At 35.9% G+C, this 15,569-nt stretch overlaps 1 protein-coding gene across 1 annotated transcript in view; it reads left to right on the top strand.

Annotated features, from left to right (window-relative positions):
- The window catches only part of LOC127977102 (SH3 and multiple ankyrin repeat domains protein 2-like), a 43,021-nt gene that overhangs the window by 20,969 nt on the left and 6,483 nt on the right, over positions 1-15,569 (top strand). The window contains exons 8-10 of the mRNA XM_052581782.1: positions 11,572-11,696; positions 14,063-14,198; positions 14,315-14,395. Coding sequence (XP_052437742.1) covers positions 11,572-11,696; positions 14,063-14,198; positions 14,315-14,395 — 342 coding nt within the window. The remainder of the gene's footprint in view (positions 1-11,571; positions 11,697-14,062; positions 14,199-14,314; positions 14,396-15,569) is intronic.

Below are 15,569 nucleotides of genomic sequence, written 5' to 3'. Positions count from 1 at the left end.
AAAACCGCGAGGCGAGCAGTTTCTGACATCTATTAATTCACTTCATTTTTTTCACCACCACAAATATTTTGTTTAGCATACATATTAGTTTTAGTCAGTTACATAGACGTCACGCATTAAGTTTATAGTTATTTTAAATAATTATGATGGAGTTAACAGGTTTAGGTTAGTGGGGTGCCTGTAAGCGGTGACAACTTCGAGCATCGGAGACGACGGTGTTACTCAAACAGCCCATATCTTTATCTTTTAACAAAAATTGTCGTATTACGCGTTACTAAGACAAAATCTGTAACAGCGTTCATTAATACGTTGAAATGAAAATAAACACACAAAACTTTATAATGACCGTGAGTTCAATATAGCCTAACACCGCATTGACAAATGTTTGTTCTAACGCTTTCGCCCAAAAATTGCGAGATTTCTTAACGGACGCTAGAGCGAACTGTAAACCACACACTTCCTCATCGCATTACGCTAAGAAACTGCACATGGTTAAAGCTATTACACCATAAACTGTCTAAAGTTGTTAATGTACAAGCACAGTAAACTATTTCTACAAAAAATATCATTGCACTACTGTTTTTGCATATAATACATCGTTCAACAATACTTTTGCACACTCATTCGACTTTATTTATTACCGCCGTTCTCACGTTCCTGCTGTTCATAATGTATATATAATCCTTCATTGCTCGGTTCATCATGTACATACGATCCCTACATTGCATTCATATTTATATTCTGTATATACTCTGATCAATATCGTATATAGCAACTACACTTTATATTCTGTATAGCTTTACTTACTCTGCACTTTTATGTATATAAAACACTATATTCTTGCACTTCTGGTTAGATGCTAACTGCATTTTATTAGCTCTGTACTTGTACTCTGCATAATGACAATAAAGTTGAATCTAATCTAATCTAAACAAGTACAATCGTGCGCTTCCAGGACTTTGCAAATTCTTTCTGTTTAAATTAGTTTAAACGGACTTTCGCATTCTTATCTTATTTTCACCAACTAAGTGTTATTCCTAGGCCTCGCGGATTGTTTTCTAGTTTTGGCCCTCAACCTCTTTGTTCATACGCAGTGATATCTCTGTGAATCTGCTCGATTTCATAAAATATCTTTTACGTTATATCAGTATACTATCCTAGTTTATATCAGATACAAGTTTGTTTCTTCATATTTCTCGCAAGTCAAACCCCTAACTACGGTCCTTCACCCTCCTCTGCTTTTTGAGCGCAACACCCATAACCTATTTTTTTTTTTTTGATCGAATGTACAGAAGATCCACCGCTACTTCCTCATGACTATAGCTAGTCTTTATCCCCTGTGAGCGACTGACCTCATAAACTCTGCAGTTATCGCAGGTTTTCTTATGATCCGCGAACAAGGGTTTTACAGCGCGGTCGATGGAGCTACTGCCAACATTTTGTGAATCAAAACAGTATCTACCTGGACTGACAGAATCAGCTTTGTCTGAAACTGACGCACTCTCAAATTTTTCAAATAATAAGGCTTCGACGGATCTGAACGCTTTGAAAAAACAACAACACTGGATCGTCGTGGAATTGATCATCGTGGATTTTAAAACGCTCAGTTTACGTCTTGGAACAAATTCTGGAAAGGATGTCCGCCACTACCAGCGCTGCTGCGGATGAGCGAGTGGAGTGCGGCTGTGCCGAAGGAAAGATGTGTCCTGTAAAAGCCAACATAGACTCTATGTTTAAACAATGTTACAGAGAGCAAATGATTGATCTGATGCGTAAAATCATAGACGATGCGTCTGATCCGAATCTTGATTGTACGACGGATTCCAAGCGCGTAACAAATCTCAAGAAAGAAATGGACGTTGTAAGAAGCCTGAAAAATAACCAGTGGCCCGATTTGACGAGCTTGTATACGACCAGCAAGGCGCCGATTTGTGTAACGACCAGAAAAATTCTGTATGTGACGGCCGAATGTAGCGGCGAGATGTACATTAACGAGACTCTCTGTCTGTGTACGTGCATAACGGATTTGTGTGTGATGTTAGTCGCTAAACATTATGGTTTCGCCATACATGAAATTATTGAAACCGTCGTCAATTTCATAGTAGAACAAAACTTGAGGGCCTGCCGAGATTTTCTTTTCTGGCTAGATAACTTGTGATGTCATGTCATCCCTATTGTTTGTAATAACAATTTGATCACTTTCTTCATTACTTCATTGTAAATTCAACACTGTTTTGTTGAAATAAAAGTTTGAATCCCTTCACTGAATATTATTTCTCAGAGTTCATTTTTTTAATGATTTAGCATACGTCCGAAGAGACTTACAAATGAGTGTACAGTCGCGGATACTCTAACGGGGGTAGAATGGACGGGAGTAGATGTAAGAGAAATATGAAGAAACAAACTTGTATCTGATATAAACTAGGATAGTATAATGATATAACGTAAAAGATATTTTATGAAATCAAGCAAATTCACAGAGATATCGCGACGTATGAACAAAGAGGTTGACGGCAAAACTAGAAAACAATCCGCGAGGCCTAGGAATAACACTTAGTTGGTGAAAATAAGATAAGAATGCGAAAGTCAGTTTAAACTAATTTAAACAGAAAGAATTTGCAAAGTCCTGGAAGCGTACGATTGTACTTGTTTAGATTAGATTAGATTCAACTTTATTGTCATTATGCAGAGTACAAGTACAGAGCTAATAAAATGCAGTTAGCATCTCACCAGAAGTGCAAGAATATAGTGTTTTATATACATAAAAGTGCAGAGTAAGTAAAGCTATACAGAATATAAAGTGTAGTTGCTATATACGATATTGATCAGAGTATATACAGAATATAAATATGAATGCAATGTAGGGATCGTATGTACATGATGAACCGAGCAATGAAGGATTATATATACATTATGAACAGCAGGAACGTGAGAACGGCGGTAATAAATACAGTCAAATGAGTGTGCAAAAGTATTGTTGAACGATGTATTATATGCAAAAACAGTAGTGCAATGATATTTTTTGTAGAAATAGTTTACTGTGCTTGTACATTAACAACTTTAGACAGTTTATGGTGTAATAGCTTTAACCATGTGCAGTTTCTTAGCGTAATGCGATGAGGAAGTGTGTGGTTTACAGTTCGCTCTAGCGTCCGTTAAGAAATCTCGCAAATTTTGGGCGAAAGCGTTAGAACAAACATTTGTCAATGCGGTGTTAGGCTATATTGAACTCACGGTCATTATAAAGTTTTGTATGTTTATTTTCATTTCAACATATTAATGAACGCTGTTACAGATTTTGTCTTAGTAACGCGTAATACGACAGTTTTTGTTAAAAGATAAAGATATGGGCTGTTTGAGTAACACCGTCGTCTCCGATGCTCGAAGTTGTCACCGCTTACAGGCACCCCACTAACCTAAACCTGTAACTCTATCATAATTATTTAAAATAACTATAAACTTCATGCGTGACACCTATGTAACTGACTAAAACTAATATGTATGCTAAACAAAATATTTGTGGTGGTGAAAAAAAAAATGAAGTGAATTGATAGCTGTCAGAAACTGCTCGTCTCGCGGTTTTCTTAAAGAAGAGCGGTTATTTAGACGTGACAGCGCAGTTCCAGTCGTAGTGCGGTTTCCCGGATCAGACCTTAAGCACGACGAATGACTAAAACGGTCAAAATCATCCCGCCTCTCACTCAAAATGAACGACTTATCAACAGCGGTTTATTTATTGAAGTACTGTTTAGAGATGCATACGATGAAAATACCGCATCCATGACATCCATGACTTTTAATGTCTAACTTTAGTGTAGTAGATGGGTTTGTATTAAGTATAAGAGTCATAACAGAAGATGGTAAGGCTCATTTTAAAAGTCGAGGTAGTGGCTATTATTTGTCATTGTGACACAGGTAGACCAGAAAAAGCTCTAAAGTGCATCACAATCTCAGTTTAAACACTCTCTTGACAATCGTTTAATCATCTTGTACTCTATTTTGTTCACGTTTTGTCTGTTTGACCAAACTCTGAGAATAGTCTTTATCTAAAAAACAATGAAAAAGATACACGGCTGGTGGGCCGGATCAACATTAAAAGTTTTCACAATAGTTTAGAAGAGTGGATTTCACTATTAGGTAATTGTTATTCTGATACACATTTCCTGTATAAAAGACTATATCTATAACCTTTTCAGGTGAATGTAGTGCAATCTTATGGATCTTAAAGGTAATCACGTTACAACGAGGCGACATAGTCCCTCTAGCAAATCCGTCAAAAGTGCCCAAAGCAGAAAAATCTCAGCGTACGGTAGATGATAATGCTTACGACCATGTCAATTGGCAAATGCTGAAACAATGTGAATGTGGTCATCGGCTATATGAACAAGAGCTCTCGATGTTGGGGCGATATTGTCATGCTGTAAAATTCCTATGAACAGGCAGTGTATGTTTGACCGCAGTCAGAGAAAACTCTTCATCAGAAAACTGCAAAACAACGTGTCAACAGATCGGTCGACTATCTCTGGTAAAAATAAATAAATAAAATTATACATGTTTACGAGTCACACATTGACAATTTTTGTCTTATGTGACCATTACAGCTAAAATCACTGAATTATGAAATGCAAAAGTGTGTACGGTATTTTTCTATAACCGTTACAAAAGTGAGAACGTCGTAGTGGAGAAGCAAAGATGTTTAGCACATACACGCGTACACCGGAGATGTTGCTTTATTTGAATCGAAGAAGATGGCCGTAGGAACTGATTGTGTTGTGTTTTGTCAAAATAATAAAAAATGTTCGGGGGAAATGTTTAATCATTTTTCTTAAATGAATAGAATGCGCTCACCCCGCACGAGAGTTGGCATGGACTTACAGGATTCTTAAAACAAAATGTGATTTGCGTCATCGGCTATCCGAACACGATGACTAAATCTAACGGAGTAATAAAAATATCATTTACAAATCAACAGTTAACAAAAAATAAATACTTTAACAATTGTATTCTGAATTCTATATGCGTTGTAAACGTTAGTTTTCTTTCTTAGTGGTTTGGTCGCTCGAATACACAAAAGGTTATGGATAAAATGTATCTCACAAGAGTGTGGAAACTTTAACGAGTGTACCGTTTGATTTGTTTAAGTTGTAATAGTTTTAAGTGTAAAACAGCTAGACTTCATTTTTGCTTCGATGCTTCATGCGATCACACTTTTGGACGGACAAAAAGTTGAGCTAAAAGAAATATCTCAAAGAGAAAAAACTGTTACTTAATTTCTTAATTTTCATTTATTCCTATTACGATGACGCCGCACAAAGATCGCATAAAAACGTAGGATCCGACAAACAAATTGTGAACGGACCTCGAATCTCGAGGTGTAAGACAAATGTGATTTACAAAACTGTGAATTGTGATTCTTAGTGAAACACCCTTGACATGATCTGTTGGCATCTACAAAACAGTCAAAGTATATGTTTTCTGTTCTAGGTAAGAACATTTACACCGAGTGTTATAGGCCGGGTAAATAATTTGAAAATAGTATTTCTGTCGAATGAGAAAAGTTTAGCGTACATTTAAAAAAAATTTCTGATGTAGAAATTATGTTTCTGCCAAACACATCCAAAAGAGAAAGAGTTTTCTACTCGTGTGAGAAAAGCACTCGGGTGGATAAATTATATGAAGAGACGATGACGGTCATCGGTTATTTAAAAAAATAAGACGATAGACGGTGTGCCTTGCTTTAGTGACACACAATGTGTTTAAACACATTTCAAATTGTAGGTGTAATTATTTTAGTGACTTTAAGCAAGATGTATATTTGTTATCTTACAGTACGCATACAATCTACAGGATAGAAGGATGGGGATACAGTAAAATACAACTATAAACTTTGAGAAAAGTTAACTTTCATTACACTATTGTAAAGGGATCTTACAGTAGGCTAAATGAAAAGCACTACGTAATAAGGCTGAAGGGCAAACAACTGATGGAAAACACACGTTGGGGGGATACTGTCGGTTAAATATATTGTTTTAAATAAGGATTTAAATACAAAAGTAAGTACTTTTAATACAAAACATATAAAATAGAACTACAGCCTGTTAGATGTACAGGCGGTCATTTTAATATTTTTGCTTTTAAATGGAGGTATTTTGGGACGGCTAAGCAGAGGGCCTGCAAATGTCTTTCCTGCTCTGTGTCTGAAAGTACCGTGGATATGTGAAAGGTTTACGACCGTAGCAACGCACATAAATTACATCTCTAGGACGCGTGGGTCTTTCCTGAACCATCTTTAATGGTTGAATACGATCGAGGGTCTTTCTTCTAAAAGATAAAGCAACTTCATCTAAACTTCACAGTCTATACTGTGACAAACAAACGAGCTCCTCAGCATAGATTTAAAGCAAAATCAATATTTTAAGTTTTATTTTTAAAAAACATACAGAAAGACTTTGGCTTCATGTTTCATTGTGTGTGTGTGTGTGTGTGTGTGTGTGTGTGTGTGAGAGAGAGAGAGAGAGAGAGAGAGGGAGAGGGAAAGGGAGAGAGAAAGAGAGTGTGTGTGTGTGTGTGTGTGAGAGAGAGAGAGAGAGAGAGAGAGAGAGAGAGAGTGTGTGTGTGTGAGAGAGAGGGGGGAGAGTGTGTGTGTGTGTGTGTGTGTGTGTGTGTGGGTGGGTGTGAGGGAGAGAGAGAGAGAGAGATGGTATGAAAACTTTGAAGATGGTGCTAAAAATAAGAACTTTAAAGAATCTAAAGTGATTAATGCATGACACATCTAATATAATATAATCATATATATGATATATGATATAATATGATATAAATAATTTTTTATTATATAATATTATATAAAAATATAAAATATTTTAGGTAATATATATTATCATTTTGTTGAATTAAGAATCAACGGACATCAGATGTACTGGGGGTACTGATTGTTAAAAAACATTACATTAATGTTAGCTTTGAAATAATGTACACCATTGACTTAGATCATGCGGTCTGGAACTCCACCCTCGCCTGCGCGGGGTGTGTGTGAAGCAGCCCCTCAGGTCTCACATACATTTCACTACGAGGACCTGTGAGATTCTGTTTATGATTTAATCATTTTTATTTTATTTTTTAAGTCGTATTATTTTATTTTGGGGATATTTCATTCATGTTTGGACATCTCTCACCGGTCTAAGACTGTAAGGGATAATTTTTTATATGTATCATCAGAAATGTTTATTGTATATATACTATGCTATCACATTTAAAATAAGTTATCTTTTAAAAAAAAAAGAAGAGTATGGTGTGTTTTATAAGTTTGATTAACTTAAATGTTGAATACCTTTTTTTGTTTAATGAATTGCTTTAGTAGCCCGATGTCATTATATAATTATTTATTTCCATATTCTTTAACCCCTGGAGTCTGAGTGGGTTTTGGGGACTGGAGATATTTTGACACCCCTCAGACGTTGGTGTTTTTCATTATCCTAAAACGTATTAGTGGCTAAAAGTCTGAATATCCCATAATATGTGATCAGCATGATTGTACATGTCTGTAATTTTGAGAAGGCTGCGTTTATGATTAGTTTTTGTTTAAAATATGTTTAAAATGTGTTTGTATATGTTGTATAAGTATTGATTGAATACATGATTAAAAAAATGTATGATAAAATTATTTGTTTTGGTTTAGTAACATGTCTGTTACTGCGATGTGTTTTATAAAAACGATGAATACTTGTTTAAAATGTATGTTCCGGTTTAGTAACATGCCGTCATATATAATTTAATATTGTTTAAAATAGAGATAAGTCTCTTTTTAACTTGATATGTCCACGCGTATGTCCGCTTGTTTATATGGTTTATCAGAATACAAATTTGTATAGCGCCGTGGATATTATGGTGATATAACAAGGTACGTGTGGCTTATGATGAAATTTATAGGCTAGTCATAATTCAGATCGCTTAAAAGTGTACGTGCATGCAGCATTTTATTGTATGGTGGTACTGTAGGTGTACGGTTAAAATAAATAATTAAACAGCTTTTTGAAAAAGATATGATATAAAGATGGATATAAAAGGTTTTAAATATAATATAGAAAATGTCTTGCAACAAATAATGTGAAATGAATTTAACTGAATTGTGTCAATGACACGTCCGGGTTCCTCAATAGACCATATTCTTCATTCTGTTCAGTTATATATTTTTCCCCGATCCTGGTAAAATTTATATTTTTAGTGATGAACAAAACTAATGTAAATGTTTTGTTTTATATTGTTTGTGAATGTATAATGTGTTTATATTCATTAAAAGAAGAAAATAAGACTTGGAGACGAATGTGTGTACACAGGCATTAGAGGGAGAGAGAGGGAGAGAGAGAGGGGTACAAGAGATGCTAGCCGCTCGCCCACCGTAATTCATAGGTCAACCGTCAGAAAACTGTCAAAATCATGGTACTCCCGCGTGAGATACGTTTGGTTTTAATTAAAAAATGGCTTTGAAGATATTATGATTGGTTAGTAAACTCGGACAAGTGTGCACTGTGGCGTGCAAGCACAGGGACCTTCAGCTCTCTGAAAACACCTCATTTCTGCTCTCTAAAAAAAAAAAAAAAGAAAAAAAGATCTTGTTTTATCTGAAACAGACGGTTTCAGTATATTTTTTATACAGTTTCATTTATAACCTTTTTTAAAAGAACAGAATGTTTTTCAACCTTAGTTAAATCGCTTTAGATTATATGATGTTTTATATATGAAAGTGAAATAACTAAAATGTGTTTTAGATTATATAAATTATATAATGTTTTATATATGAATGTGAAATAATTAAAATGTGTATTAGATTATATAAATTATATAATGTTTTATATATATATATAAATGTGAAATTATTAAAATGTGTTTTAGATTATATAAATTATATAATGTTTTATATATGAATGTGAAATAATTAAAATGTGTTTTAGATTATATAAATTATATAATGTTTTATATATAAATGTGAAATAACTAAAATGTGTTTTAGATTATATAAATTATATAATGTTTTATATATATAAATGTGAAATAATTAAAATGTGTTTTAGATTATATAAATTATATAACTGAAATGTTTTTCAACCTTTAATTGTTTTATATATATATAAAATATAGAATGTATATATATATATATATATATATATATATATATATATATATATATATATATATATATATATATATATATATATATATATAAAATGTAGAACACACCGACCCCATTTATACACCGCTCATAAACGTAATGGGAGGGGGAGAAACCGTATAACCATACACACACACACACACACACATAACCGTATAACTGTGATAAACTTGAAACAAACTAACTGACACAGAGTTCAAACAACTGGCACAAACTTCAAACAAACTAACGGTCAATAGGGTAAAACTTTCTGTCAAAACCACATGATCGATGGTTGGGGAGTCTTTCATATACCGTTTTAATTTAGAACTAACAGGTCAATAGGGTAAAACTTTCTGTCAAAACCGCATGATCGATGCGTGAGGAGTCTTTCATCTTCCGTTTAAACTAGCCGTCAAAACCATGATTTAAAACTAATTAGGTCAATAGGGTAAAACTTTCTGTCAAAAGCACATGATCGATGCGTGGAAAGGTCATAGGTTAACCCTTGAAGTCGGAAAGTTCCGCCCATCCATCATAAGGTTACCGGAAGTTCAACCTGTCAAAAGGTCAAAGGTCAAAGTCATAAATCATCATGACAGAAGCTACAGTATAAGTACTACTAGGAAGTGTAATGTTTTACATTGTTATGCACTATTAGCAGCACAGTAAAATATACCATTGTATGCTAAACATGCTAGAAATATTGTCAAACATGCTAGAAATTATGAAACAGAAAGTTGTTGTTACTCAGGCAAGCAATGTCCGATCTGCCCCAAACTTCACATGTCTGATAAGAGTTCGGTCCTGAACACATCAACAAGCCCTTATTCGATTATAGTCATAGTGCCAGCTAGGGGCGCCGGACTGGGGGTAAAACCAGTACTGATTCCCAGGGCACCAAAGGAAGAGAGGGCCCTTGAAAATTCTGGAATATATATTTTCAAGGGGCGGGGGGCGGGGGGGGGGTATTAGGACAGCAGCGCCCCTGCATAGTGCCACCTGCTGGCAACAAGAAGTGACTTATTTAACACTGTTATGGACTCCTATCAATATAAAAGAAAGCATGAAAAAGTGTTAAATAGGCTGGCAACATTCTTGAACCATGCTAAAACATGCTAACACTTAGCTAAGTGTTAAAGCATGATATTGATGCAGTGAAACAGAACATTATTGTAACTCATGTATACAATGTCCAATCTATTTCAAACTTCACAAGTTTGGTCCTGGCCTGAAGATATTTACATTCTCATATTTGGTTATAGTTATAGTGCCACCTACTGGCAACAGGAAATGACTTGTTTTAAACCAACTTAAACGTGCAATGTCCAGTCTGCCCCAAACTTCACATGTTTGGTAAGAGTCCTGGGCTGAAGACATCTACATGCCAATATTCAGTTATAATCATAGCGCCACCTGTTGGCAGCAGGAAATTTGAGACAAATATTTACCATTTAATAAGTATTTCCCAACGTTCGCTGTTCTCCTATGGCCCCCGGGTGGCAGTGAGCACGGGTGCGACGGCTGTCATGCCGGGACATGCATCACAGTATGTTAAGTATTTAAGTATTTCATTTCCATCACACGCTTGAGGCATTCATCCAATCACAATGCACTGGATAGCTGGCCAATCACAGCACACCTTGCTTTGTAAAAAGCGACAAGTTTCAGAAAGGCAGGGAATAAGTGCAAAACAATAATGTATAGTATGTGGAAAATAATGTGTTTTTTCTAACCTTAAAATGCATAAACACCAACGCCATATTACACCAAAAACACAAAATAATGTTCTTTTAAGTTCCTTTTCCCTTTAAAGGGACCATCACATGTAAAGTGCTCAGTGGTTGAGCATTGCGTTAGCAGTGCAAAAGGTGGTGGGTTCGATTCCCAAGGAACACATTAGGTAAATGTTAGCCTGAATGCACTGTAAGTCGCTTTGGATAAAAGTGTATGCTAAATGCATAAATGTAAAGTGAAACTCCAGTCTCTAATCATGGCAGATCCAGCGGAGGGTGTGTTTAAAGTACAGTATGACATGCTCATGTCCTGCTCTCAGTGTGAGTACTGTAGGCTGAGAAGCAATGGGATCTTCTGCTCACTGCGGCTGTTTTATGGGAAATGTCAGGTGTCACTGCTGGTTTGTGTAGAGCTGGTGCATCTCTGCCGAAGGGAAGGAGCAACTCAGTGAAATCTACACCATCTCGCACGTGAAAAATACAAGCAAAGGCTTTTAGATTTCAGTAAAAACCCACTCCTGTGTAGCTTCCCTTTCTCTTTGTGCATGTGTTTTAGTTTTCTGAGTTAATTTGGGGTCAGACTGCACTTTGTGAGTAGTTAAGAGCATGCAACAGAGATGAATCAGATGTCAGGTGATGCTGGCATCATCATAACACGAAGGCTCCATTGTTTTTTGGGCTCCACAGCAGACATACCCATCGAGGAGTTCATCCCGACTCCTGCGTTCCCGGCGCTGCAGTACCTGGAGTCTGTGGATGAGGGCGGCAGCGCTTGGCAGATGGGGCTCCGCACGGGAGACTTTCTCATCGAGGTGAGAGCCCTGCATAGTGTACACTACGGTGCCAGGAAGGGGACATGTTCATCTCACTTCTATTTGTCATGGGAAAGTCATATTACATCATGGAAACGTGATATTATTCCTTGGCCACAAGATATTAATTTGAGGAATGTCTTATTTCATGACTAACGTAGACTAGGCACCTTGGAAGTTGGAACAAAGAAATAAAATAAGTCCTCTGTAACATCGTAACATCTCAGCACTATAAATAGGCCAATGCACCAATAAAAACAAGTCTTTTTCAACAAATTAAATGAAGATACATTTTTTAAGATGGGTATTTAGGGATATTTGGGTATTGGGTATTTGGCAATAAGGAAATTAAAATAAAGGCTATACTGGATTTGCTTTGCCACAAGCAGCTGAAATTTAATAAAAGAATAATGTCAACATTAGCGTATATACTCTGTCTACATTATGCATTTAAGACTCAATTAATATTTAGTTATAATTTGAAAAACTTTACTCACCAAGATAGGCTATAGGGCTACATGTTTTTGTGGAGGAAAATGATTGAATCCACTGTAGATGTCTTCAACGCATTCCAGCGCTCACTAATGGTGCGTCCAGCAATATAAGCCACTGGCTCATTATTCTCATTATAAACATGGTCAAAACTTTTCCGCACCTCAGACTTTGCTTTAGTTGCTGGTGCAACCAAAACATAATCGCCAGAGGCAAGCCTCTGTTTCACCTACTCAGCACCCTTTCACATTTTTCTCGTGCTAATCGAAACACATCACATGACCCCTTATTTACCAAACCCGACCGAACTCGTCAGGTTCGGGCAAAGATCTTCAGCTCTAGTCAAAACCTTATTTTCATAATTGTTAGGTGTTTACAACATTTGCAAAATATATGGTGGCAAACACTAGCATAATTATACAGAATCTAGATCAGTAAAACCTATCTGTACCTAAATGTAATAGCTACCTTACTAACTATTAATAAGTAGCAAAATAGGCGTATGTTGAGGCAAATGTCATAGTTAATAGAAAGAATTGGTCCCTAAACTAAAGTGGGATAAAATATTGAGAATAAGACCTGCCTGAGAACCAGCTCACAAAAGGGAGTTTAAATTACATTTTAGGCTTTGATTGTTTTTCATTGGCGTTCACTGCCATAATAACTCATGCAACACAACTCATTTGAGCAGATTTTTTTTTTTTTTTTTGGAGATCTCAAACCATAACTGGAACAAAGTGACACTTCTGTGAGTCCTGTTAAATCTCCAGCTCTAAAGCAGTTCACACTGACAGAATTTGAGACTCCCGAAGTCTGTTCAGTGTGAGAAATCATATTTTCACAATTAATATTAAGCTTTTAATTTAATATGGATAAAACAAACTTTAGAACTAATATATAAAGTGGTTACAACAACTAGCTTACATTTACTTCTATTTAAGCTCAATGTAAGTAAACATTTATAAATGAAATGTTTCACTGAATTATTCATGGATTGATATCTTCCTCAGACTGACTCTGTTCACGTTAATCACAAACTCTAACATCAAACCCTGAGTTCACAGAGAATGTTTATAGTGAGCGTTTCTTTGTGGAATTGGGTTTGTTTGATTGGTCAAATGAATATTTTCTCTTCTCATCCATCTATTTACATCTTCACTGTCGAATGCTCTGTATTATCCTGATAAAGAAGACATCCAAATGAGAACGTCTTGAAATTTAGGGTGTATTCAGGCAAATGTAGCCTTTTTTTTCACTGTCATCTTGTTTAAATCAAATTATTTTGACTTTTAAAGATATTCTTGGATCTCAACTTGGCCAGTGGGTTGAAACTGTAATACAAATGTAGGTCGACCAGCACTGCGTTTAGAAATCAGGTCAAATAACCATATGTTCTCACAGCCTACATGTAATGAACATACACAAGTTAAAGCCTTTCATTTAGGATGATTGTAATTCAGTGTCCTCTTCATCCAGAACCCTGTTGGTTCTTAAGTGTCCTGATGCCATTTCACTGACTGTTTCAGTGCAGTGATTCAGAAAGAGACAGCGATCAAACTGGATCACAAATGGTTTCAGACCGTTTTGCTAATGATTTGGCTAATTCACTGAAATGAACAGACTCGGAAGAATGATTCATTTGTGTGATATTTTATATACGGATGCCATAATTGCTTAAATATTCTCAGGTCAGTCTGCAGGCACCACTGGAATAACTTGTTCATTAAATAATTCACAAGACCAGGAACATGCATTAAGAAACTCAACACAGGTGACAACATTGCAGCTGTAGTAATAACATCTACAGATCCTTCAACCTCAAACAGAAAAAGTAATGACCAGAAACATCCTGAGCAGTGAGATTTCTCTTACAGGTCAACCATCAGAATGTGGTGAAGATGGGGCACCGACAGGTCGTTAACATGATTAAACATGGAGGAAACCGACTGGTCCTCAAAGTGGTGACAGTGAGCAGGAATCCCGAACAAGATGGCAAACCCCGTAAAAAAGGTATTAAACACTTTACTGTATGCGTGATGGATGGAAACGGACTTCTTTGACATTCTTATTAGGCTTACCAATAATAGAATTTTAGTTTATTTTAATGTTATATTTTTTTGTCATAGCTCCTCCTCCACCCAAGAGAGCCCCGACAACTGCACTCTCAATGCGATCCAAGTCCATGACATATGAACTAGAAGAATTAGGTGAGATAAATCTGATAAATCACTGCTATTTCACAATAAATTCTCTCTTATGAGTAGTGTTTGTTAAGTCAAGCATCAATATTACCATTGCTTTGATTAGGGTTAGTGATCTGAACAATCCCTAAAAGCTGCTTTATACTTCTGTGTTGGCCTGTTTCCAACCCAAGAGTTTAATTCCCGAAATCCAGTCCCTTTTTTTTTTTTTATGTTTTGGATAAATGAAGTGACAGTTTAACATTATGCCACTGTTAATTGAGGTTACTTGCACTGAACTGGGAATATTACTTTCAAAAGAACCTAATCATGAGGCATTTGTTTGTGGTTCATCCTTTCTCTGTGTGTTTGTTGCTGTGTGGAAGGACGGTGCAATATGAATTGTATATTAATTTATTTATTGCACTGTGAATAAGAAAATTTATTTATTCCTAAACCCAATTTTGATATGGGAGCCAAGAACTGATGCAATGATAAATTTTGAGTTTTCTAAGATGGCATCATTTTATTGTGATGACATTGACTCCAGGAATATAATGGATTTTTTAAATAATCAGATCTGAGTGGTCTGTGGATACTATGAATACATCTGTAGACCGTTCCAGCCAATATGTGCCCATTGCCAATATCAAACAAAGTAAATGAAGTTCAGGATGTTATGCAAGTCAAAATTCATGCTACTAAAATTTTCATTAGTTTTGTTTGTTTATGTGTTGTTGTTTTGATGTGACAGAGCTGGGGCCTGTACCATGATGGTAGCTGAACAAATTCAGAGTTACAGGATTTGTTTTGAGTTGACAAAACCAAACCTCTCCAATCCGGCTTTGTTAGAACCATGATGCTGTTCATCAACTTTCTTTGTCAACTGAGGCTTTGATCCTGAGTTTGTGGAGCGCGTGCACATGAATGTGTGACATCTCTGGCGAACAGCCAATCACGAGCCTTGCAATACAAAGCAAGTTTGATTTACTTCTCGCGAGAGACCCAGCGAGATTCAAAACTAAAGGTTAAAGGTTTTGCTAAAGGTTAAGAGATTTAAGAATATGACAAATTTAACATCATATGAAAAATGAAGGAAGATAAATTAATATAAATGATTTATAACATAATCTGCTCCGGAGCACGTCAACCGTGGAGTAAAAGTTACTATGGCAATGAATGCTGCTAAAAGCCAAGCCAC

The sequence above is a fragment of the Carassius gibelio genome, chromosome B18 (assembly GCF_023724105.1).
Source record: "Carassius gibelio isolate Cgi1373 ecotype wild population from Czech Republic chromosome B18, carGib1.2-hapl.c, whole genome shotgun sequence".
In the NCBI taxonomy this organism is placed as follows: Eukaryota; Metazoa; Chordata; class Actinopteri; order Cypriniformes; family Cyprinidae; genus Carassius; species Carassius gibelio.
Note: the sequence above shows the minus strand (reverse complement) of the source record. Positions and strands in the feature narration are given on the sequence as shown.